We start from the raw sequence: 23,985 nt of genomic DNA, 5'->3' as shown, positions 1-23,985 counted from the left end.
CTCCTAAATTTTTTTAATTTACAATACCATTGGGGCAGCTAGATGGCGCAGTGGATAGAGCACCGGCCCTGGAGTCAGGAGTACCTGAGTTCAAATCCGGCCTCAGACACTTAACACTTACTAGCTATGTGACCCTGGGCAAGTCACTTAACCCCAATTGCCTCACTAAAAGAAAAAACAAAAACAAAAACAAAAAAATTTACAATACCATAGCACCATAGCATCATATACTGTATATAGGAAATATATATATATGAAAAAAGAAAATAATTTTCAAAAAGTTATTAAAACGGGGGCAGCTAGGTGGCACAGTGGATAAAGCACTGACCTTGGATTCAGGAGGGCCTAAGTTCAAATCCAGCCTCAGAGACGTGACACTTAACTGCTCAGTGACCCTGGGCAAGTCACTTAACCCTCATTGCCCTGCAAAAAAACCCAAAAACCAAAAACCAAAAAAACCAAAACCAAAACAAAATTATTAAAACACCAGATCCCTTTGTGACTTTTGGCCCACCCTATATATTTGTATATGAACATGGGAAGCCACTGGTTTTACTGTTAATTCCTTCCTTGGTTCCTATCTCTTATAAATTTGGGGGTACTTTTATTGCTGTTCTTCTTGCGTTATAACTACCTTCTTTCAGAATATACATGAGTAGGCTTTCTCCCCCCTCTTTTCCTTTTCAATTAAAGTCCTTTTGAGTAGATATATAATATATATAAATCTCTAATCACTTTCTTTTCTGTCTTTATTAGGTGTACCCTTTCCTTGTTCAGGGGCTGTAAATTCCTGTTTTTCTGCTGTGGTCAAAATCCTCTTCTGAGACACAGTCTTCTTAACCAGCTATTCACTTCCCAAATTGGCTTTCTCTTCTGAAACCTTTGCCTTTGATCTGAAGCAGTGATGAAAACACTCCCTGTCCTCTTTAGATTTACAGTTTCTTACCCAAGGCTTCATAGTCTTTTGCAATATGGGCACAATGATATTGCCAAAAGTAACAAGTGAAGAGTAGTAATTTCTCTTATCTTTCATAACTTCTTGTTTCTCTGTTATTCTGAAAGCTACCCTTTCCAGCCTCTGCCCCACCATGATTTGTTTCTGATAAATTACTTTCTCATTATGAATTTATATTTGTTTAAATCATCCACATTTACATAAAACATACATAAGTTCTGTCTAAAACTAAAAAGCAATTCATGAAAATGACATGTAATCAAAATACTTTTGATTTTTAACCTAATTTTTAGTTAGTTTTAAAAAATGTTTACTTAATTAAAATTATTATTTCTGGGCACTAGGCATGTGCTTAAATATATTCTTCAGTACTGAGATATGTTCTATGTACTCTAAGAAAACCGAAAAGATGAGAACCTAGATTTTTTAATTTCTCATTTGTCTCTTCATAATAGGGTTTCTTCATGGTATAAAAGGCTCCATCATAAAAATTATTAATCTATTTTAATCTACTATATTTCATCAAAATATAATTTCATCTTTAAAACATTAGATTATGAGACTATGCAGATTATATAAAGTGAGGGAAGATGGGCCTAAATACATTTTTTTAAATAAGGTAGTTTTGCATAAGGAAAGTAGAGTCAATATATACAACTAATTTAGATTTTTATATGAATTTTTCTGGTCACCAAATAAATCCTTAAATCATCAAATGATTGTACATATCTACTGTGATCTCTTTGTGTGGCTGTACCTTCTTAGAGATGAAGGAAATATGCATAACTGAGATTAATATTAAGGGAAACTATGCATGTGAATTTCCTGTGTATCACTGAAAAGAAACCTCCCAGTCTTTTTTCTGTTTTTAGGAGTTCATTCCAAGTTGAGTACTTGATACTGAACTTTTCATTCCTTTTTGCATGAGGAAGCATTAATGCCTGTCACTTATTGGCAGAAGCCAGAAAAGTAGGAGAGGGAGGGAGGAGTATACAATATATATGATATTAACAAACCAAAGAATTATTGAAACCTCCTAAATAACTTTAAAGCAAATTGGGAACAAAGTTTTCAGCAAAACCTAAAAATAACAATGACTAAGCAAACAGGCAACTAATCGCCCTGAGAAATGTTTATATAGCTTCTTTGGTTCATAGCCTGAGTTACTGTAATCTTAGACTTCAATTTTTCCCCATTGTGGAGAATGGAAAGTGTAGGAATAGGAATAAGGACTGAACCTTTGTTGTCTTTTGTATAGGGATCTCCAGTTAAGTGATTTGTCCACAGTCACATAGCCAGTATGAGCTACAGACAGGATCTGGAAATTCAGCTGGTCTTGGCATCAAGGTTTAGCACTCTGTCCACCATGTATTGTCCCAAAGATGTTTGTTTTGAAAAAATTAACACCATAAAATAAATCCAAAAATATAGGCAGGGACAAAATAAGGACTCCTAGAACCCCTGAGAGATTTACATCTATTTTAATTTACATCCCCAACCTCCAAATAATATACAAAACTTTTTTAATGGCTAACAGGAAACTGATTTTATTATCTTATTTAACTGTGTTGTTTAAGGACCTTGCTTGTTGAAAAGTCAGTCAAGGGGAAGAAATCTGCCATGGAAACACTAAGTTTATTGCCTAAATATCATGGTAAATGTGTTGATAATGTGATAAAAAGGAAGAACTTTACTCTTTTTTTGTGTAGCAATAAGACAAAAAGAAATAAAAGAAATAAGCATAAAACAAAAAAATAAACAAAATTATCACTTTTTTAGATCAGATGATAATTTACGTAGAAAACCCTGAAGATTCAACTGAAAAAATTGAAATAATGAACAAAAACAAAAAATTTTAAGATATAAAATAAATCCATGTAAATCATCAGGATTCCTGAATATTACTAACAAAACCCAACAGAAATAGCTAGAAAGAGATATTCCATTCAAAATAACTATAGAAAATATAAAATATTTGAGAGTCTAACAAAACCCACCCAGAAACTATATGAATCCAACTATAAAACATTTTTTGCAGAAATACAGTAATTGAAGAAATATTGTTTATGGATAAGTTGTGCCAATGTAGTAAAACAGCAATATACTTAAATTAATTTATTCAATGCTATACTAGTCAGACTACTGAAGAAATATTTTATAGAGCTAGAAAATATAATAATGAAAATTATATGGAAGAACAAAAGGTCAGAAATCTTATGGGTAATAATGGATGCAGAAAGTGGCAAGTTCTAGTTCGTAAAAATTCTCAAAGCAATACTACAAACCTACTACAAAACAGTAATTGTTCAAACAATTTGCCACGGGTTAAAAAATAGGTTTATTGTTGGAAGAAATTTGGCATAAAACCTATAGAAACCAACACTGTAGTATATAGTGTTCCATGAACCCAGAGACTCCAGTTACTGGAGTAAATATTCACTACCTGACATAAACTCCTGTGAAAACTGAAAAACAGCTTGGCAGAAAATAGGTTTAGACCTATACTTCACATTAGGTGCCTATATTTCCACTGTCCTACAACCAATTACCATATTGTACGTAATTATACTTCAAATAGTGTGCATTTGAATATATGTAAGGGATTCATTATTGGTACATTGGTACCTAGCTATAAATAACAAGGTTGGTTGGTGGTTGTCCTTCATTCTCAAAGAGAACCAAAATGATATCATTATGTTGGGGCCAAGGTACAGTGTGTCTAACTGTGGCTGATCAGACCAGTGTGAGCTCTGAATGCTCTACCACAATTTGAATACAGATAGTCCATGTGAACATTTACAGTGAAGATGTCTCTAAATTTATGCATCTCACATTTCTTTTGAGCTAATACAGTTCTGCTTTGCTCATAGACCAAAGTACCGTCTTTGATGTGGGCACAGCAAGCTGGGCAGTCGGGAGCCAATGTCTCCCACATCTCACAATTGATACCAGAGTTCTTCAGAGAGACTTAAAGAGTGGGGGCAGCTAGGTGGCGTAGTGGATAAGGTACCGGCCTTGGATTCAGGAGGACCTGAGTTCAAATCCAACATCAGACACTTGACACTTACTAGCTGTATGACCCTGGGCAAGTCACTTAACCCTCCTTGCCCTGCAAAACAAGCAAACAACAACAACAAAAAAAAGACTTTGAGTGTCCCTCTATCAATTTTTCTTGCCTTGTGTGAGTTCTCTGTAAAGCAGTCTTTTAGGCAAACATATGTTTGGCATTCAAACAACATGGCTAGCCCATGAGAATTGTGCCCTGTCCAGTAGGATTTGAATGCTTGACAGTTCAGCTCTAGAAAGGACCTCAGTGTCTGGTACTTTATCTTGCCAGGTGATCTTCAGAATCTTCCTAAGCCAATTCCAATGGAAGTGATTCAGTTTCCTGGCATGACACTGGTATATCATCCAGGTTTCACAGGCAGACAATAATGAGGTCAGTAGAATGACTCTGTAGATCTTCAGTTTGATAGGCAATCTAATACCTCTTCTCTCCTATCATACTTTCCTTTGGAGTCTCCTAAATGCTGAGCTAGCTCTGGCAATGTATGACTTAACCTTATCATCTATGTGACCCTTGATATAACCAGATAAGCTTACCTAAACATAAAAATTCATATCAGAAACAAATTAGAGGATGAAAGCAAAAATGGCCTGTCAGATCTGTGAAGAGTGGGAGAATTCGTGACCAAACAAGAGAAATGGAGGATTGGAGCAGCTAGGTGACACAGTAGATTAAGCAATGGGCCTGGTGTGAGAAAGATCTGAGTTCAAAACCAACCTCAGATATTTACTAGCTATGTGACCCTGGGCAAGTCACTTAACCTCTATCTACCTCAGTTTCCTTATCTGTAAAATGGGGATAATAATAGTATGTACCTTTCAGGACCGTTGTGAGAATGAAATGAGATAATAATTTAAAAATTACTATGTACCTGGTACAGAGTAAGTTCTATTTAAGTATTAGCTATTAATGTTTTTTATTCTCACAGAAGATAAAGTCAATAATTTTGGTAATATAAAGCTTTACAGTTTATGCATAAACTAACCTAATGTAGTTAAATTAGAAAGGAAATAGGTAACTGGGGGAAAATATATTTGCAGGATGTTTCTCTGATATATTATGTATGGAGGAGAGAGAGAGAGAGAGAGAGAGATACCAATTGAAATTATGTGACTAAAAGCCATTCCCCTATACATAAATAGTCTAAGGCTATGACCAGGCAATTTTAAAAAGGTAAGAAAAATTCTCCAAAACATTAATAATTAGAGAAATGAAAATTTAAACCACTCTGAGGTGCTACCTCACATCCAGCAGATTAACAGAAATGAAAAAAGAGGAAAACATCAAATACTGAAGGGGATTCTGGAAAACGGCCACATTAATGCAGTATTGGTGCAACTGTGAATTGGTTTAGCCATTATAGAAAGTAGTTTGGAATAATGCATACTTTTTGACCAAGCTATCACACTACTGGGTGTATAATGTCAAAGAGATTTTTAAAAAGAGATAGGGAGCAGCTAAGTGGTGCAATGGATAGAGCACTGGCCCTGGAGTCAGGAGGACCTGAGTTCAAATCCGACCTCAGACACTTGACCCTTACTAGCTGTGTGACCCTGGGCAAGTCACTTAACCCCAATTGCCTCACCAAAAAAATAAAAATAAAAATAAAATAAAAAGAGGTAGAAGGAAAGGGCCTATACAGACAAAAATATTTATGATGACTCTTCATAGTAGCTCAAAGGTGGAAACTAAGAGAATGCGCACCTACTAGGGAATGGCTAAACAAATTATGGTATACGAATGTAGTGGAATAGTCTTATGTCAAAAGAAATAACAAAAGGGGCTGTTTTAGAGGAAGCTAGAATGACTTCTATGAATTGATTTAGAATTAGAATTGAGCAGAATGAAAAGGACAATTTATACGTTTGCCACAAAAGTGTAACGACAAACAACTTCCAAAGACTTTTTTGATCTTTTGAAAGATTCTTATCAATGGAATGATAAACCATGAGTACAGAGGTCTAAAGAGGAAGCTCACCTCCTGCCAGAAAGAAGATAAGCTTAGTGTGGAATGAGGCATAAATTCTTGGACAAAGCCATTGTGGGAATTCATTCTGCTACCCTATTCTCTTTGTTCTGACTGTTTGGTTTTTTTAAATTATTTAGTTCAGGGTGGAGTGATAAAAGGGAAAGATAATAAATGTTTTTCTTTTAAAAATAAAATTATTTTTTAGAAAAATCCTGCCTTTTGGTAAAGGGGGTTATAAATTATAGAAATACCATTTAACACTGCTCTGTGTTTTCAAGGAGGGGTATTACATGGAGTTATCATATTCCTTAACCTGTCAGAATAATGATCATAACAGCAACATCTGCTATGACTCACAGTTATGGTTTTTTAGGATTTATAAGTCTTTTCCTCACAGCAACCCCTGCGAAATAGGTAATCTAAGTGTTACCATTCCCATGAGGAATGAGGAAACTAAGGCCCAGAGGGGTCAAGTGAATTGCCCAAAGTCACACACAAGAATAAACACCAACTCTTCTGACTACAAATCGAATGCTTTCCACTTTACCCTTTTAGCTCAAAAAGTTAAATGTTTTGGTTGACAGCTGAAACTGAATTACTCACTTTGAAATTGACAATACTACAATTAGACCACTAACTAATTTATATGTTTGTATGTGTGTATATATATTTACATATATATTTCATGTATAGGGAAACACTTTTGTTTTACTCTGAGACATTTCAGATTTAAAAGGAGCTTAAAAATGACCTAATCTCCAAGCTTCAAGGAAAAAGTTATCATCAATTTATAAAGTATTAATTGAGGCCCAGAGAAATCTGTAACTTTCCCAAGATCATCCAGCTAGTCCACAGTTAGTAGTAGTTGGTGTTATCACTAATTTTTCAATCATACCTATTATGATTTGATGACCTTTTTGACATTATGACTATTATCCTTCATCCATTAGTATTTAATTCTCAAGCTTTTTGAATTTAACAGTTATAGGTCTTTCTTGCCAGTTCTTCCCTTGTTCCCACTAAAGCCCTATGGAATTCAGAGCTCTGCCCATATTATTTACTATACAGTGAGTGTATTTAGCTCTGAACCTTGTTAATCTTTTCCCATTAAATCCCTAGATTAACAGGATGTTCCCCAAAACATTTTGCCCTTTCTTTATCAGATGGGCTCCATTCCTTCTTAGAGTCCACACTGCCATCAAAGAATTCAAAACATCTTCATCAACACTTTTTGAACAGAGAGATTCATTTCAGGGATCAATCTAGGATCAGTCTGTCTCTTTAGTTTGTCAGGAGATGGGCTAAGGATGGGAGAACCTGGATCTCTTATCACTACTGGAAATTCCTGTGTATCTGCTCTGGAACACAACACTGTCATTGGTGTCCAGATGACCAAGAAGTAAGAAGCACTGTGGTAGAAAGGAAAGAGCACTATAGACTATTTCAGGCAAGGATTTCTGGGCCCTTTTTCTCACTAACTAACTGTGTGACCAGAAGCATCAAGTAACTAACCTTTTAAAGCCAGTTTTTCTTCTGTTAGAGTAAGAAAATGGATGATTTCTAAGGTCCTTCCAGATCCATAAGTCTAAGATTGGGATTCTGAGCCACATAGAGGCCCCAGGAAGCTATTTGTGACATTTCCTTGATGGAACAGTGGATAGATCATCAGGCCTGGAGTCATAAAGACCTAAAGTCAAATTTGGCCTCAGATACATGCTAGCTATGTGACCCTAGACAGGTCACTTAACCTCTTTTTCCTTGTCTATAAAATGGGGTTAATAACAGCACCTATCTCACATGATTGTTTTGAAAATCAAATAAGATAATATTTGTAAAAAGCACTTATTATGTACCTATCACATAGTAAGTGCTATATAAATGCTTCTTCCTTCTTTTCCTCCCATCCTAAATAACAGTATCCCTAAAATGTGGTACCCAGCATGCAGACAGAAGGAAAGCAGAGAGAGACTCATATCTGCTAATCATTTGTACAAACTTAAAAGAAAGAAAAAACTCTTCCTTAGAATGTGATCTTCCTTTTCTGAGCTACACAATTTCTAGCACTCTTTTGCATCAAAGAAGGTTCTTTCTCTCCATCTTCCAGAATGCAACTTTTTCCTAACCTTTCAGCCCCACTGATGAAAGGTGACCCTGTTATTCCATCAGGTGTTGCTGACCTTACTGCCCCACTAATAGTCTTTCGCCATTCTTCCACTGATAGAGTGAGTATACTTTCCTGTACTTATTATTTTTAGGGTGGGATCATCAGCCAGTCTTCTTTTTCCCACTCTGATCACTGGTTTCCCTCTTCATTCAGTGAACACTACTTGTGCATCTTGCCAGTGAAGTTTCCAACCCCTCAAACACGGCTGAGTGGTTTTCTGGGTCTCAGATACCAAATGTCCCTGTACTTACTCTTTCCAAGTTATTCGTGAATGTGTCTAAGATGAAATCCATCACTAGTTCCTAAAGGAATTCATTGTTTATGCTTCTTCATCTAAAAACATCACTGTTTATACTTATGCTTTGGTTCTTATCAAAAACTCTAATCAATCCCATGGTAGCTTCTTTTTTTTAATTTCAGTAACCTTTGGTTTAGAATCTCATCAAAGGTTTTTGGAAATATATATAAATTTTAATTCTCTTACTGACATTTCCTTGTCTATTTACTTCTCAAAAAACAGACATTGTAGAGGTATGATTTTCCTTTATAGAAAATGTCTCTCAAATTCTTAAAAAAAAATAAAACTATAACTGTGACTAACAAGGTTGCTAAACAAATTTAGTAAGCTAGCTCTACCCTTTCTACCCTCTCTCTGAGAGCTAAATTCCTACTGGCTGTTAAGAGCTAAAATTCTAGCTAAACTGTCTAAAATATCTAATGAGTGGTCGCCAATAAATTATAAGCTTTAGCAAGAGTTAGACTTTTAAGCATTTATTAAGGAGAATAAGAATTTGGTAAAGAGAGAAGAAAAGGCCTAGATTCCTATCTATTAAAGGGAGAGCACATTTCTAGCTCCCTTCTCCACCAGCGTCCCCAGGAAAAGAGCGCAAGACAGAGAGCCCGGCTCCCCCTTCCTCCTCCCACCAGCAAATGTCACTTCCTGATGCCAAAGAAAAGCCGCATGGCCTTGCCCTCAAAGACCTTCCTTTCATGGCGGAGCTTTTCTACAGTAAGTCTCCAGCAGGTGGCGTCATTCCAATTGTTACATGGCTAATACTGAAAACATAAGCTACACACAGAGGATTATTTCTCTCTGCCTGGGGCTAGGTGAAGGAGAAAGGATGGAGTGATCTGGAAAGGGAGCATGGAGACATTAGGAAATATGAACAGGACCAATATTGATATTGTAACTAAGTCTACAATGTTGCAATTCTTTAGAATCTTTTAACTGCTCTATGATTTTGATAGCTGCAACCGGCAATCTGAGGGAGATGGTACTATGTCAAGTTGGGCAATACCTGGGAAATTTCCTACACATACCAAAAAGAATTAAATGATACATATCAATCAACATTTTCCTCTAGAGTTTAAACTTTGGTTGTTTTTTCCCCTTTTCCTCCCCTCTTTGTCTTTGAAAATAACAAACAAACATGGTTTTTGTCCTCATTTGTCCTTTAGAGAATCATCTTGAAAAAGCATGCTTGTAGTTTTTGAAGAGTTAGGAGGAGCTGGGAGTTTTCCTTAATGGTATCAGTTACAAAGGCCTGAACCCAGGATCCTTGAAGTAAGGGTGATCTAGGGCCTACAGCTCACTTCAACTTTTGGAATCAGGAACATCTGCATTTAGTGTTTTCACACATTTTGATGATTAAACCAGCTCCTTATTTGATCAAAAAATCTAGTGTGAGAAAGACTGTGGGTCTCATGAGCAGAGAAGAGAACTGGCAGTCCTTATCTTTCCCATTTGGTCATTTAACAGGAGAACAAAACTCCAAGAGACCAGCAGCCCAAACCCTTGCCTCTTTCTCCCAGAAATTGTCAAGCCCTTAAGTTATATCTTATTTATCCTTTTCATTCCAATTTATAGAGAAAAAGAACGGATAACATCAAGAACTTCTTTTATAGTCGAAGTTGAACAATCTGTCTGTAGTCATTTAGCTAATCAGCAGGCTCATATCTTGCAATGATTTCTTATGAAATGGGATTCTATTTCACCCTTCCTTCAGGAAATGCTTCCTCACACAAGTGGTGACCATGACATATGGAAAAGGTTATTGCCTTAAGAAGTAACAAGAAGGTTGAATTGGTTAGTTGCTACTTCCAGCCTAATGTTTATTAGTGAGAAAATTAACTCAGCATAGTTGGCAGCAGAATCTACTTTGATTCTAATGAGTGTGAAGTTGAAAACTCGTGGTGAAGAGACCACCCTTGATGATCTCCATGGACCTTCCCAACTCTAAAGCATATGACCTGTGATCCCCAAAGACCCAACTTCCAAGATAGACAAGTGATTCCATTCCCAGAATACCTCATTATAGTAACCTCCTTTTCAGCTCAGGAGGAATGCCACTTCCTAGTCCAATGAATGCCACTTCCTAGTCCAATGAATCCCAATACAGTATTCCCCCCACTCAGTAATTCAGAGGCTACGCAAAACCTAAACATGATCAGTGCCTCTTCTATTCCCATGGGACCAAGTTGCATTAGCCTCTGAGATGGTGCTGTCCTCTTAGGCTGTCCTTGAAAGTTCTGTGCCCCAGTTCTTCACTGAGGGCATCTAAACATCAACTCCCCCAATATTAGACCAGAACATCTTTGTTAGAAGGATTTGTTCATCTAGATCTTATAATATAGGTATCAAAGCATGTGGAAATTTGAAAATCTCTTCCTAGAAGACTTCCAGGGGTCAGATTGATGTTTTGTTAATTGGCATTTCATCCCTTATTCTTTGTGTGTGTTGGGGGGGGGCAGGCAATAGGAGTTAAGTGACTTGCCCAGGGTCACACAGCTAGTGTCAAGTGTCTGAGGCCAGATTTGAACTCAGGTACTCCTGAATCCAGGGCTGTTGCTTTATCCACTGTGCCACCTAGCTGCCCCTCATCCCCTATTCTTGTTTTTATTTTTTATTTATTTATTTATTTTTAGTTTTTAGTGAGGCAGTTGGGGTTAAGTGACTTGCCCAGGGTCACACAGCTAGTAAGTCTTAAGTGTCTGAGGCCGGATTTGAACTCAGGTACTCCTGACTCCAGGGCTGGTGCTCTATCCACTGCGCCACCTAGCTGCCCCTCATCCCCTATTCTTAATAAACTCTAGCCAAGAAATTTTGAATTTGCAAATTTAAAATTTTAGGCAATAAGTTAGTTAATAGGGTCTGAAATTTTTCACTTGATTATATTGCAAGATCACAGATTTAGACCTGGATAATATCCTTGAAATCATCTAGTCCAAATCTCTCATATAATAAGGGAGGAAATTGAGGTTCAAAAAGATTGTGACTTGCTTGAAATAGCTACAGAAAAAAAATGGAGCTGAAATTTGAACCAGGTCCTCTGAGGGCCCTTAAAGGTCAGCACTCTTTGCCCTGTGGCCTACTATCTTATTAGTTGGTGATATTTACTCATGGGATGTGGCAGCTTAGCTCTTATAAGACACTATAAACACTCAGACAAAAGGACTGTGATAGCTGAAGAGTATGTAAGAGTCAAGTCAGGGATTACACACAGGAGTAAATGCAGGAGCTTACTGTGACCTAGGAATGGAGGCAATACTCCTGAGTGAGAAAATGTGGCAAAGAGCTGCAAATGAAAAGCAAACTGTTAGGCAGCCATAGCCCCTAGAAAGATCAGTACAATTAGCTCCTCTAAAACATATTATCAAACAGCCCTAGTTACCCTCTTAGGATCATATAATCATGGATAATAAATTCAGAGTCGAGCATTTAAGCCCAGACCCCTCACTTTACAGGAAACATTTTAGAGAAAGGTTAAATGACTTTCCCAAGGTCACCAGAAGTTTCATCTAACCCTTGTGATTAATATTTTTCATGGAATCCCATCTCTGATTTTACATTAGAAATTACTTTACTGCAAAACTTGCTGGGGAATTTCCATTCAGTAAAGCAAAGGGCTTTTGTACTGGGAAATTAGAAATTGGAAGCCAATCTTTAATCTTTGCATCATGATCAATAGATTTCATCTATATGGGCAAATGATTTCTCTCATTATCTATAAGCAAGAGTTGTTGAAGTATATAGCCCTCAAGAAAGGGGAAATTTCCTGTTTGTAAAATGCTGTTTTTTTTTCATTTTGACAAAATATTATTTAGCCTTGCTATCAAAATTTCTATAGTTAGTAATATATGGGCTTTACTCAGAAATTGTACCTTTTCAGACTAGAAGAACAAATTAAATCCTTTTTGGAAGATCAAGATCCAGAGACTAGGCTAGAAGTGGGATCTGACATGCGTAAAATCCACTACTGCTTCCATCATTTAAAGGTAAGTATGAAAGGTGAGTATTAGAAAACCAGTTTTTTGTCATATTCAAACTTCAGCTAGTCAAAACATCGGCATAGTGGACCCACTTCTTAAAGATGTAATGGAGGGGTAGCTAGGTGGCACAGTGGATAAAGCAGCGGCCCTGGATTCAGGAGGACTTGAGTTCAAATCTGGCCTCAGACACTTGAAACTTACTAGCTATGTGACCCTAGGCAAGTCACTTAACCCTCATTGCCCTACAAAAATAAATAAATAGATAGATAGATAGATAGATAGATAGATAGATGATAGATAGATAAGTAAGTAAAGAAACAAACAAACAAACAAACAAAGAAAATAGATGGAGAAGGACTTCTTAAAATGCCTGAACTAGATTCAAAATGTCCAAAGTGATGTCAGCTAAGCAGGACTATTCCCAGGAACCTCTCAGGAGTTCCCTCAAAGGTTTTATCCAAAAAATGCCCCAGGCTTACCAGGATGTCATTTTTGTGCCAGACATCTCCACTTTTCATAAAGTGTACTTCCTTGTGTTTTCCAGGCTCTATCAGGAGAACTAGGTCCTGCACTTCTCATGAGTTTTGATTCTGCCATACCTGTAGCCCCCTGTTCTGGCTGGTTTTCCTTTATATAAGATAATATCCTAATGGAGAGGCAAACTGTTTAACCTAAATTCCTGTCTTATCTGTATGTTTTATAAGCAAATAGAGCACATGATTTTTTTTCATAATGTTTTATGCATAAAAGGCACTTTAGTCATGATTGTTCTGTTGAATTCATTGGCCCCTTCAAATCAATACGTTCTTCCTGCGAAGGGAAAAAAAAACAGAGAAAGAAAGAAAAATGGGATAGAGAGAAGGCATGCTGAGTTTTTATGTTTTTCATCTTACAGAAACTATTGAATGAAAGAAAGATTCCTGAAAAAAGTGAATCCTCCCAGGAAACCAAAGACCAAGAAGGCGAGATGCCATTAAAAGAGGAAGAATTTAAAAAACTGAGAGATATCTTGAAGCAGCGAGACAACGAAATTAGTATCCTTTCTGAAATCCCAGGAAAGTCTCCCCTCCTTTGGAGGAGTAGGGATTGCGGGGAGGGGGGAGGGGGGGAAGGGAGGGGCTGGTCTGGGTCTTCAAAGCTCTCAGCTCACGTGCTGCCCATCCTTGGAAACTGGCCCCTCCTTGCTTCTCTTTCACATTGCCTTCTTTAGTTTGTGGCTGAAAACATTCTTCTGGCCAACAAAATATATGAAGAGTGAGAAACTGTGCTGCTATATGAGAACAGTTTATTACCTTATGAAAAATAGAATTTCCTGGGACTGTTATTTTTAGGCTAGCACAGTGTTCCTGCGGAGACTCCTGTATGGCCCTTCTTTAGCTTAACACAAAACTTGGGCTCTTTGCACCTCACTGTAATGTTTCCATTAAAGCTGACATTGGTATTTTTAGAAAAAAAAAATCAGCCACCCTGTTGTACTCTCTGTTTTAGTGCTGAGCTATAACAGCCCACTGGAGGAAGGAAGGGCAGTTTTTGTTAGCTGGCTGACAGAATTACAGACTGACCACAGGGTTGCCGTGGCCCTGACTCTGTGGCTGGCGTGTGGGTGAAACTCAAAGATAGCTGAAAAATGACCAATGGTATGTAGCTTAGGAAGAGCAGAGATTCATTCAGATGCAGCTTTTATGTAAAAACCAGATGAACTGCTTTGGGTTCCAGTTACAAATACTGGCAAGTTTAGGAATTTAGAGTGAGGGAATATGAATCTTTAAGACAGACATCTCATTTTCTCTGGTGGCACCATGGGCCCAGGGTCCTGGAAATGGTAAGAAAGCCTCTGGATGTTTATGTTCTAGAAAAAGCGGATACTTTTAAAGGGGACACTTTTGTATTAATTGGACTATAGAAACCTCTGATGGCTTAATTTAGCTCCTATGTTTATTATAACAGATACCTCATTGCCTTTACTTTTACTGGACAGAAATATCCCAAATCTTTACTATTTCTGTTAGTTCTGCATCAACAAAGTTATGAGTCTCTTTTGCACCATGATCTTATAACTATATTTATGTTGCAATGCACCCAAATCAACTCTTTTGCCAAATACATAAAAACAATCCATATAAAGAAATCTAAAGATTAAGCAGAGGTAAAGAACAAATCAAGTTCAAGTTAAGGCCTATTATCTAATTAACTTCAGTTTCCATTTTTATCCAATACTTAGCAGAGTCCATGTTTTAGACTGGTATGTATTTCAGCCATTTGGGATTCCAAGGCCTGAGACAGCTGGTGCTTTTCTGAGTTGAAGATCATCACTATATCTCCTCTTGTCCACAAGCAGTTTTGTCACTTCCCTATCTCTCTCTTTATCTCAGTCTCTATCTCTCTTTTTCTTTGTGTCTGTCTTTGTCTCTTTATGTATCTCTCTCCCTCTTTCTCTCTGTCTCTATCTGTCTGCTTCTCTCCTTTACTTCTATTACATGAGACTGTCCAAAAATAGTTCTGTTATGGAGCACACAGTGGTTGGCACATAGTAGGTACTTAATAAATGTTTACTTAATGACTGGCCCCAGTCTGAGCTCTGCTTCTCCTAGTATTTATTATTTTAGCCTGAAATTTTCTCCAGTTTTTTTGTTACCATTTGTATTTGTTATTATTATTATATTTAGTAGGAGTAAAACTAGACAGGACAAAGACAGGATAGTGCAGGCCTATAAAAAAACCTTTGGAGATGGTACTTTCCTATCTTAGACTATCATTTACCAAGCACCATAGTGCATAAAGTATCCTTAGGGCAAATGGCCCTGCCCAGAGGAGTTCACATTCTAAAACAGAGGGACATATATGTGGAGAATAGCTAGTAAACAAGTAAACATAATTATTAAAATTTATTTCAATATTTATAATATGTATAGGTCATGTTATATGTATTGAAAGCTAATGTAGGGGCAGCTAGGTGGCACAGTGGATAAAGAACCATCCCTGGATTCAGGAGGACCTGAGTTCAAATCCAGCCTCAGACACTTGACACTTACTAGCTGTATGACCCTGGGCACTTAACCCTCATTGCCCCACCAAAAAAAAAAAAAAGCTAATGTGGTTTGGAAGTTTTTTTCATATTTAGACAAAATAAAATTGGGAAAGATATTATTTCCTATTAATTAACCCAGGATGATTTCTCAGAAGAACTACTTTAAGGTAAAGAATCTGACTAGCTTTAGGTTGGGGAGGACAAAAGGGGTGGGGTAGCAGATGTATATAATTTAACATTGGAAAAACATTGGAGGCAGAAAGATGATCAAACGAAGGGGGCGCTGAGCAGATTAGGAGAAAGTGTGATATAATGGAAAGAAGACTGGGTTTTATGCCCATCATTGCTGTATCTTATCCTGGTGGCATGAGGCAAATCATTTAAGTATTGTTGGCTTTGGTTTCCTCAGCTGTAAAAGGAGACACGTGAGACTAAGGGACAATTTTGACTAAATCTGTGATCCTATGCAAGGATCCTGTGGGATCAGTTAGTAAATAGAAATCAAGGAAATGGGGATGTTTGGGATAGCATGGTACAAGTCTCTGGAGCCAATGATAAGGACCTTGAACTTGAACTTTAGGCAAAACTCCAACTCTAAGTAATGGTATACTTAGTGCATTCAGAGTACTAAGGAAGTTGGGGAGGAATATGATTTCTGGTGGTGGTAAGAAGAGGCTAGAAAGGGATGATTCTAGGTATGGTGTAGTCTTAAGAAGAGATGAAAATGACCTGAGGGAGAGATTGCTTGAGTCCAGAGTGAGTCTTTCACAGATAGCAGGGTTGGAAAAAAAAAAAGAGTGGGTTCTCAAGATAAAGAAAAAAAATTACAAATTTGGTCACTGAAATGTGTTGAGCACAGAACAGTGATGTACCAAAGATGACAATGAACCTTTTTATGTGGAAAGTGGGTGATTTGGTGTCATTTTTTTGCACTGAGATAAAAACTGAAAAGATCTTTTGGTTGTTTTTGCTTGAATTGGTATTGGGACAACCAATTAAAAATGCCTTCTAAGAATATTAGGCAGGACTAGATAATAAAGCAAGCTAATGCTTATATAGAACTTTAAGGCTTGCAAAACACTTTATATATGTTGTCTAATTGGAACCTCAGGACAACCCTGTGAAGTAGGTCCTATTATTATCACATTAGGAAAATGAGGCAATGCCCAAGGTCACAGTGCTAGTAATTTGCTGAGGTGGGATTGAAACCAAGGTATTCCTGACTCTTGAGTTAAGCATCCTATCAACTGTATGATCAAATGTACACTTACAGATATATAGAGAGATAGATAGATAGATAAATAGATAGAGATAGAGATAGAGATAGAGATAGAGATAGAGATAGAGATAGAGATAGAGATAGAGATAGAGATAGAGATAGAGATAGAGATAGAGATATGCTTATATATTTGATAGGCACTTGTATCCATGGGGTACAACAAATTGTCAAGGGTGTTGGTATGTAAAAAGAAAAACAAGGGATCAAAAACAGAGCCCTTGTATTTTCTGAAAACCAGTAGAAAATGCAACAAACATTTAGTTTATGTTGACAAGTGGGCAAAGCATGAGGCAAAGCCCTAGGAGATACAAAGTCTAGTTAAGATCTAATCCATGCTTTCAAGGAATTTCCATCCGAGTCATGGGGCATGGGGGAAGAGGCAGGGAGGTCAGCAACACAGATATCTATAATATTTGTTCAGTGTGTTAGAGAGTTAAAATATAAAGCACTATGTAAGATCTAAGGATAAAGGTAATCACCAACTTAGAGAAATCACAGAAGGCTTGAAGGAAGAAAATAACTTTTTAGTAAAGATTAAAATTAAATGGCATAAAGTGGCTTGCAAACATAAAGCACTATACTTTTTTTCTGTTTTGAATTTTATTTTCCAAATTACATGTAAAAACCAATTTTGACATCAATTTTTTAAAACATTGTGTTCCAACTTCTCTTCCTCCCTCCCTTCCCACCCCCTCACTCCCAAGAACTCAAGCAATTAAATATAAGTTATACATGAGTAGTCATGGAAAAGATCTCCACATGAGCTAGGTTGTGAGAGAAAACAGATAAAAACAAAACTTCAGATTAAGGAATTGTCAAAAAACAAGTGTTTAGATCTGTTTTCAGATACCATCAGTTCTTTCTCTGTAGATGGAATGCAATTTTCATAAGTCCTTCAGATCATTGCCTTGCTGAAAATAACCACGTGCTTCCCCACAGATTTCACTCCAGTTCATGTAGGTCTTTCCATGTTTTTTTCTGATTAGCATCCTGTTCATCATAACTTTTATATAGTACCTTAAACTTGACAAAGAATTTTCTTCACAATAGCCCAGCAAAGTAGGTACTATACCTTTTGCCATTATAGTCAATCATCATAACTATTTCCCTCCATCCTATTCCCTTCCCATGATATTTACTCTATTTTCTATCTTCTTTTACCCTATTCCTCATCCTATCTTCTTTTACCCTATTCCTCTCAAAAGTGCTTTGCTTCTGACTTTCGCCTCCCCACTCTGACCTCCCTTCTTTCACCCTTCCCTCTTTATCCTCTTCCCCTCCTACTTTCCTGTAGGGTTAAATAGATCACTCCTCCCAATTGGGTGTGAATGTTATTCCCTCCTTGAGCCCACTCTGATGAGATTAAGGTCTTTGAGCTAATTCTGTGTTCTAAATTTTCTTCCTCCCTCCCTCCTCAACCCTCCCCATGAAATCAAGCCGTACATGTGCAGTTATGCAAAACATCTTCACCTTCCTTGAAAGTTTTTTTTACTGCTCCCTCCCCAAATATGCCCTTCCTTCCTCCACACCCCCCATTTCCTTCCCTTCCCACTTTCCCTCAAGGCAAAATATATTACTATAACCATTTGAGTATGTATGTTATTCCCTCTTTGAGCCAATTCTGATGATAGTAAGGTTCACTCACTCCCCGACTCCTTCCTCCTCTACCCTTCCCCTCCATAAGCTTTTTCTTGTTTCTTTTATGTGAGCTACTTTTCCCCAATCTACCTCTCCCTTTCCCTTTCTTCCAGTGCATTCCTCTTACCCCTTAACTTTATTTTAAAGATGTCATCATGGGTCAGCTAGGTGACACAGTGAACAAAGCACCATCCCTAGACCCAGGAAGCTCTGAGCCCAAATCCAGCCCCAGACATAAGCCACACCACCCTGCCTGCCCCACAAAAAAAACAAGGATAAACAAAAAATAAATTCTTTACAGATATTATCCCTTCATATTCAGTTCAGACCTGTATCCTCTAAGTGTATTCCTTTCAGCTGCCCTAACACTGAGAAAGTTCTTATGAGTTAGAAGTATTACCTTCCCATGTAGGAATGTAAACAGTTTAATCTTTAAATATCCCTCATGATTTCTTTTTCCTGTTTACTTTTTATGCTTCTCTAGGGTCTTGTATTTGAAAGTCAAATTTTCTATTCAGTTCAGGTCTTTTCATCTTGACACCCTCCAGTCCTTTATATATATATATATATATGCTTTATATATAGATGCTGCTAGGTCTTGTTTTATTCTGACTGTAGCTCCACAGTATTTGAATTCCTTTTTTCTAGCTGTTTGCAATATTTTCTCCTTGACCTGGGAGCTCTGGAATTTGGCTATAATATTCCTGGAGGTTTTCCTTTTGGGATCTCTTTCAGGAGGTGATCAGTGGATTCTTTCAATTTCTATTTTGCCTTCTGTTTCTAGAATATCAAGAAAATTTTCCCTGAAAATTTCTTGAAAGATGCTATCTACATTCTTATTTTCGTCATGGTTTTCAGGTAGTCTAATGATTTTCAAATTATCTCTCCTGGATCTGTTTTCCAGGTCAGTTGTTTTTCCAAGGAGATATTTCATATTGCTCTCTATTTTTTTATTCATTTGGATTTGCTTTACTGTGTCTTGGTTTCTCATAAAGTCACTAGCTTCCATTTATTCAATCCTAATTCTTAGGCTTTTCAAGCTGTTGACTAAATAAGGGTAATGTCAATAGGGATAGAAGGTAGAGGCATAGGTGTGAGATATGGTGTGGAGATGGAATTGGTAAGACCTGGTAATGAAGGGAGACTAAAGGAAGAGTCAAAAATGACCAAACAGATATGGGAGAATGGGTGAAGGGTGATACCATGGAAAGAAACAGTAAAGAGTACTGGAAAGGAACTGAGCTCAATTTTGTTGAGATTCCCTATAGACAGTTAGAGAGGTTGGTTTGAGGCTCTGAAGAGAGGTTGGGAATAGAGTATAGATTTATGATTCATTTTCCTAGCAATTTTAGTGAAAACTTGTAGAAGCAAACAAAATTGTCAAGAAAGAAAGTACAGAGAGAAAGAGAAGGGCCAAATATAGTCTGTTGGGGAATTCCTGTGTTAAGTAGTCAGAAAGAGGATGAGAAGCTAGCATATAGAGAAAAGATGATTAGAGAAGTAGAGAAAGAACCAAGAATGTGGTGTCTATGAAACTGAAAGAGGAGAGAGTATCTAGTAGAAGTCAGTGCACCCCAGCATCAGAAACTTCAGAGAGGACAAGAGAGATAAAATATTAAAAAAATTGAATTTAGTGATTATGAAATTTTTGGTGACCTTAGAGAAATTGTTTCTATAAAGTGGTGTTGGCAGAAGCCCCATTATAAACATGGAGTGAGGAAGTGAAAAAACTTTTTTTAAGTTTTTATTTTATTTTAATTTTAATTTTATTTATTTATTTGTGGGTCAAGGAGGGTTAAGTGACTTGCCCAGGGTCACACTGCTAGTGTCAAGTGCCTGAAGCCAGATTTTAACTCAGATCCTCCAGAATCCAGGACCAGTGTTTTACTACTGCATCACCTAGCTGTTCCTAACTTTTTTAAAAATAGCGGAAATGTCTGAAACAATAACTGGACAGCCTAGAAGAAGAGTGAAGAAATTTTTTTTTCTAGGATTAGGGAAATCTGAGCATATTTGAAAGCAAATAGGAATGAGCTCATGGCAAGGGCAATATTAAAGATGCATGAGAATGAAAAGATGTAGCAATGACTTGGGGCCAGTGGTAATTAATTACTAAATCAAGAGTACAGGCATTGGTATCCCCTTTTGGGGGATTCTAGAGGGAAGAAGGACAGAGAAGTTAATGACACTGGAATGTTTGAAGAATGGAGGTAGGGAGCAACAGGATTTCATTTCAGGTGACTGACTGCAGTCTCAGTGAAAATTGGGTGGATCATGGTGGGTGGGTGGTTGAGAGGAAAAGGCTCGGAATAGTTACTATGGTGAATGAAATAAGGAGTTGATGAGAGTAGAGTAAAACATGTTGATTGTCCACCAACAGTTTAGATTCAGCAGGAATTTTCTACCATAAATCTGTACTACCCCAAATCCACTCTGGGACAGACCCAGAGAAATTAAATGGTTAAGATTACTCAGGGTTAGGAATAGCAGATTAGATATTCCCAGATTAGAAATAGCAGATCACAGGGAAGGGGATTCTAGGATAGTATTTGTTCAAGATTTTTTGTTTTTCCCTTTTATTTCCTTTTTCCTTTTATTTTTGTCTGCATCTGTGATTTCATCACAATTCAGGATACTCCCAGGGTAGAAATTTGCTCCATTAATGGGCAACTAGGTGGTATAGTGATAAAGCACTGGGCCTGGAGTCAGGAACACCTAAATTCAGATCCAGCCTCAGACACTTATCAGCTCTATGACCCCAGGCAAGTCACTTAAGCCTTTTTCTTAGTTTCCTCATCTGTAAAATGAGTTGAGGAAGGAACTAGCAAACTACTCCAATATCTTTGCCAAAAAAAAAAAAAAAAAGCCCCAAACCCAAATGAGGTCATGAAGAGTCACACACGACTGAAATGACCAAACAACAATGTAGGCTGGCAATCTATCTAAAAACTGTAATGACTTCTATTCTTAGAGAGTTACTGTTATACTGAGAGCTTAAGTGACTTGCCTATCACTATATGACCACTGTATCTAAAAGGCAAAACTTGAACTATGGTCTTCCTAACTACAAGTTTATGCCATGTCTCAGGGCAGCAGTTAATGAGACATTCATATGATGAGCTCTGGAGTCCAAACTGAATGTGAAGACAAGCAAAGCCAGAGTAGAGGAGGTATGCCAAGAGGATAGAGATGAGGCAAGGGACTATGAAAAATATGAGTAAGTTTAGTGTTCGTGAGAAAGTAGGAGAGGTAGGCTAGGACTGTGATCACAGAGTTTGAAATGTCCTGATCTTTGAGACTGTGCAATTCCCAAATGTGATGGAGTCCTAGGCATGACTCTAACATTGTGGCTTGAAGTGAAAATAAAAAGGGTGATTTCTGGAGGGGAGCTCAAGGAATTTTTGCTCCTTCATCTTGTTTGTGTGAATATTGAAGTAAGATGACAGGGGATGGGTTAAAGAGGAAGATTGTGCTACAGATACTGAAGTCATGCTCGGAACTGAGAATGATCCAGGAGTTGGTAGAAGACTATAACAAACATGAGGAGAAGTTAGTATAAATACTGACTGCATGGTCTTCAGAATTAAAAAGGTGGCTTAGGAGTGGTGATAATGAATATTCTGGAAGCTGAAATAAAGATCAAGAAACAAGTCATACCTTCCTCATGTCAGCTCCTCCCTGGAAGACAGAGCAAAAGAAAAAATGGCTACTAGGCAACTGGGTTATAACCTGTATGGGGAGATCATGGGAAAGCCAGGTTTCTATTAAAGTGAATAAGTAGAAGGAATGTTGTGTGACAGTGTTCAAGATAAAATTTGTTGACAACAGAATAAGAATTTCAAAGGACAACATAAGATGGGCTAGGTAATAGATGAACCATATCAGAGCAGGACCAAGGAGGGGGGATAAGTAGAATAGGGGTAAGGCTTCAGGAGAATGTTCCATGTGTCTAAGGTAGTCATGCGGTCAGAGCAGACAACTGGAAATGGGAAGCCAGTACCACAGGTGTCTTGTGATATGCACAATTAATGAACTGAAACAATAGAGGATTTACAGAGTTTATCCATCCCAGAGTCACAGGTAGATTTTAGAGTGCTATTTTGGTGTGGGTATTCAAGAGAGTTCTCCATCAGAGGTGCTGCAGTTTGTGATTCAGCAAACGTTATTTTGGCAGAATATCTCTGAATATACTTGAAGAAGTAGAAAGACAAATAATAGGGAGATCACTATGAGACTGTCAATTAGAAGGCCAGGGAATAAGATCATCTGTTACTTGGGGGTATGGTTTCTGTGGGGTTGAGAGTACAGAAGACAGACAAGTGTGTTGTAAGGAAGAATTGATTGTTAGCAATGTCATACGCTGGTATATACAGAATGTTTCTAGAAATTAGAGGAAAATATGGGTCATTAGCTGAAGAATGAAGACAGGTTTGTCATTACTTGTCTCTAGAAATAGTGCAGTTAAGGATGCTTAGAGAACTGGCAAATTTGATTGTGAAGAAAGTACCTGTGATCTCTGAAATCTCATGGATAATGAGAGGTAGGACAGGAAAAGGGCACAATAGCATGAGTTTCAAAAGAGGGAGGAGAAAAAAGTCTGCAAACTATAGGCTAGCAAGCTTGACTTTGACTCTTGGCAGAACTCTAGAAAGGACAAACAATAAGAACAGCAACAACAACAAAAAATTATTAAAAGAATGAACTGTATTATTAAATTATTAAAGGAATGATTACTGTACATCTAGAAAAGGAAGCAGCAATCACAGTGGGATGGAATGGCCTCACCCAGAGCAAATCATGGCACATGAACTTCCTTTCCTTTTTTTTTTTTTAATTTTTTTTTTTTTGATGAGGCAATTGAGGTTAAGTGACTTGCCCAGGGTCACACAGCTAGTAAGTGTTAAGTGTCTGAGGTCAGATTTGAACTCAGGTACTCCTGAATCTAGGGCCGGTGCTCTATCCACTGCGCCACCCAGCTACCTCATCCTTTTTTTTTAACAAGGTTGCTTGTCTGGTAGATTCAAACAACTTCTGTATAGTTTTCTTATGATTTTGGCAAAGCATTTGACAGATATGGCCTAGATCAGAAGATTGCAAACATTTTTGTCTTAAGATTCCTTTGTACTTTTTTTTTTTTTGGGTGAGGCAATTGGGGTTAAGTGACTTGCCCAGGATCACACAGCTAGTGAGTGTCAAGTGTCTGAGCCCAGATTTGAACTCAGGTCCTCCTGACTCCAAGGCCAGTGCTCTATCCACTGCACCACCTAGCTGCCCCTCCTTTGTACTCTTAATAATTATTGAGGGCTCCAAAGAGTTTTTATATATGTAGGTTCTATTTATCAATATATGCCATTTTAGAAATTAAAATTAACAAATATTTTAAATATATTTTCCAAAAATAAATAATAACAAGAGTGACATTTGTTGTGTTATGTATTTTCAAAGAACTCTTTAATGTTGATAGATGTGTATATGGACAAGAGAAGAGTATTTTAATAGGCAAAAAGCATCTTAATATTATTATGAAAATCATTTTGACCCCACAGGACCTCCTGAAAGGGTCTCAGGCACCCCCTAGGTCCACAGACCACACTTTCAAAACCCCTGCACTAAAGA

The 23,985-nt window shown here is 37.4% G+C and overlaps 1 protein-coding gene across 1 annotated transcript in view; it reads left to right on the top strand.

Annotated features, from left to right (window-relative positions):
* The window catches only part of KIF6 (kinesin family member 6), a 511,996-nt gene that overhangs the window by 223,019 nt on the left and 264,992 nt on the right, over window positions 1–23,985 (top strand). The window contains exons 11-12 of the mRNA XM_044004953.1: window positions 12,325–12,430; window positions 13,320–13,503. Coding sequence (XP_043860888.1) covers window positions 12,325–12,430; window positions 13,320–13,503 — 290 coding nt within the window. The remainder of the gene's footprint in view (window positions 1–12,324; window positions 12,431–13,319; window positions 13,504–23,985) is intronic.

Source organism: Dromiciops gliroides, chromosome 4 (assembly GCF_019393635.1).
Source record: "Dromiciops gliroides isolate mDroGli1 chromosome 4, mDroGli1.pri, whole genome shotgun sequence".
NCBI classification, from domain to species: Eukaryota; Metazoa; Chordata; class Mammalia; order Microbiotheria; family Microbiotheriidae; genus Dromiciops; species Dromiciops gliroides.
The sequence above is the reverse complement of the archived record's forward strand: the minus strand, read 5'-3'. Positions and strand labels throughout refer to the sequence as shown.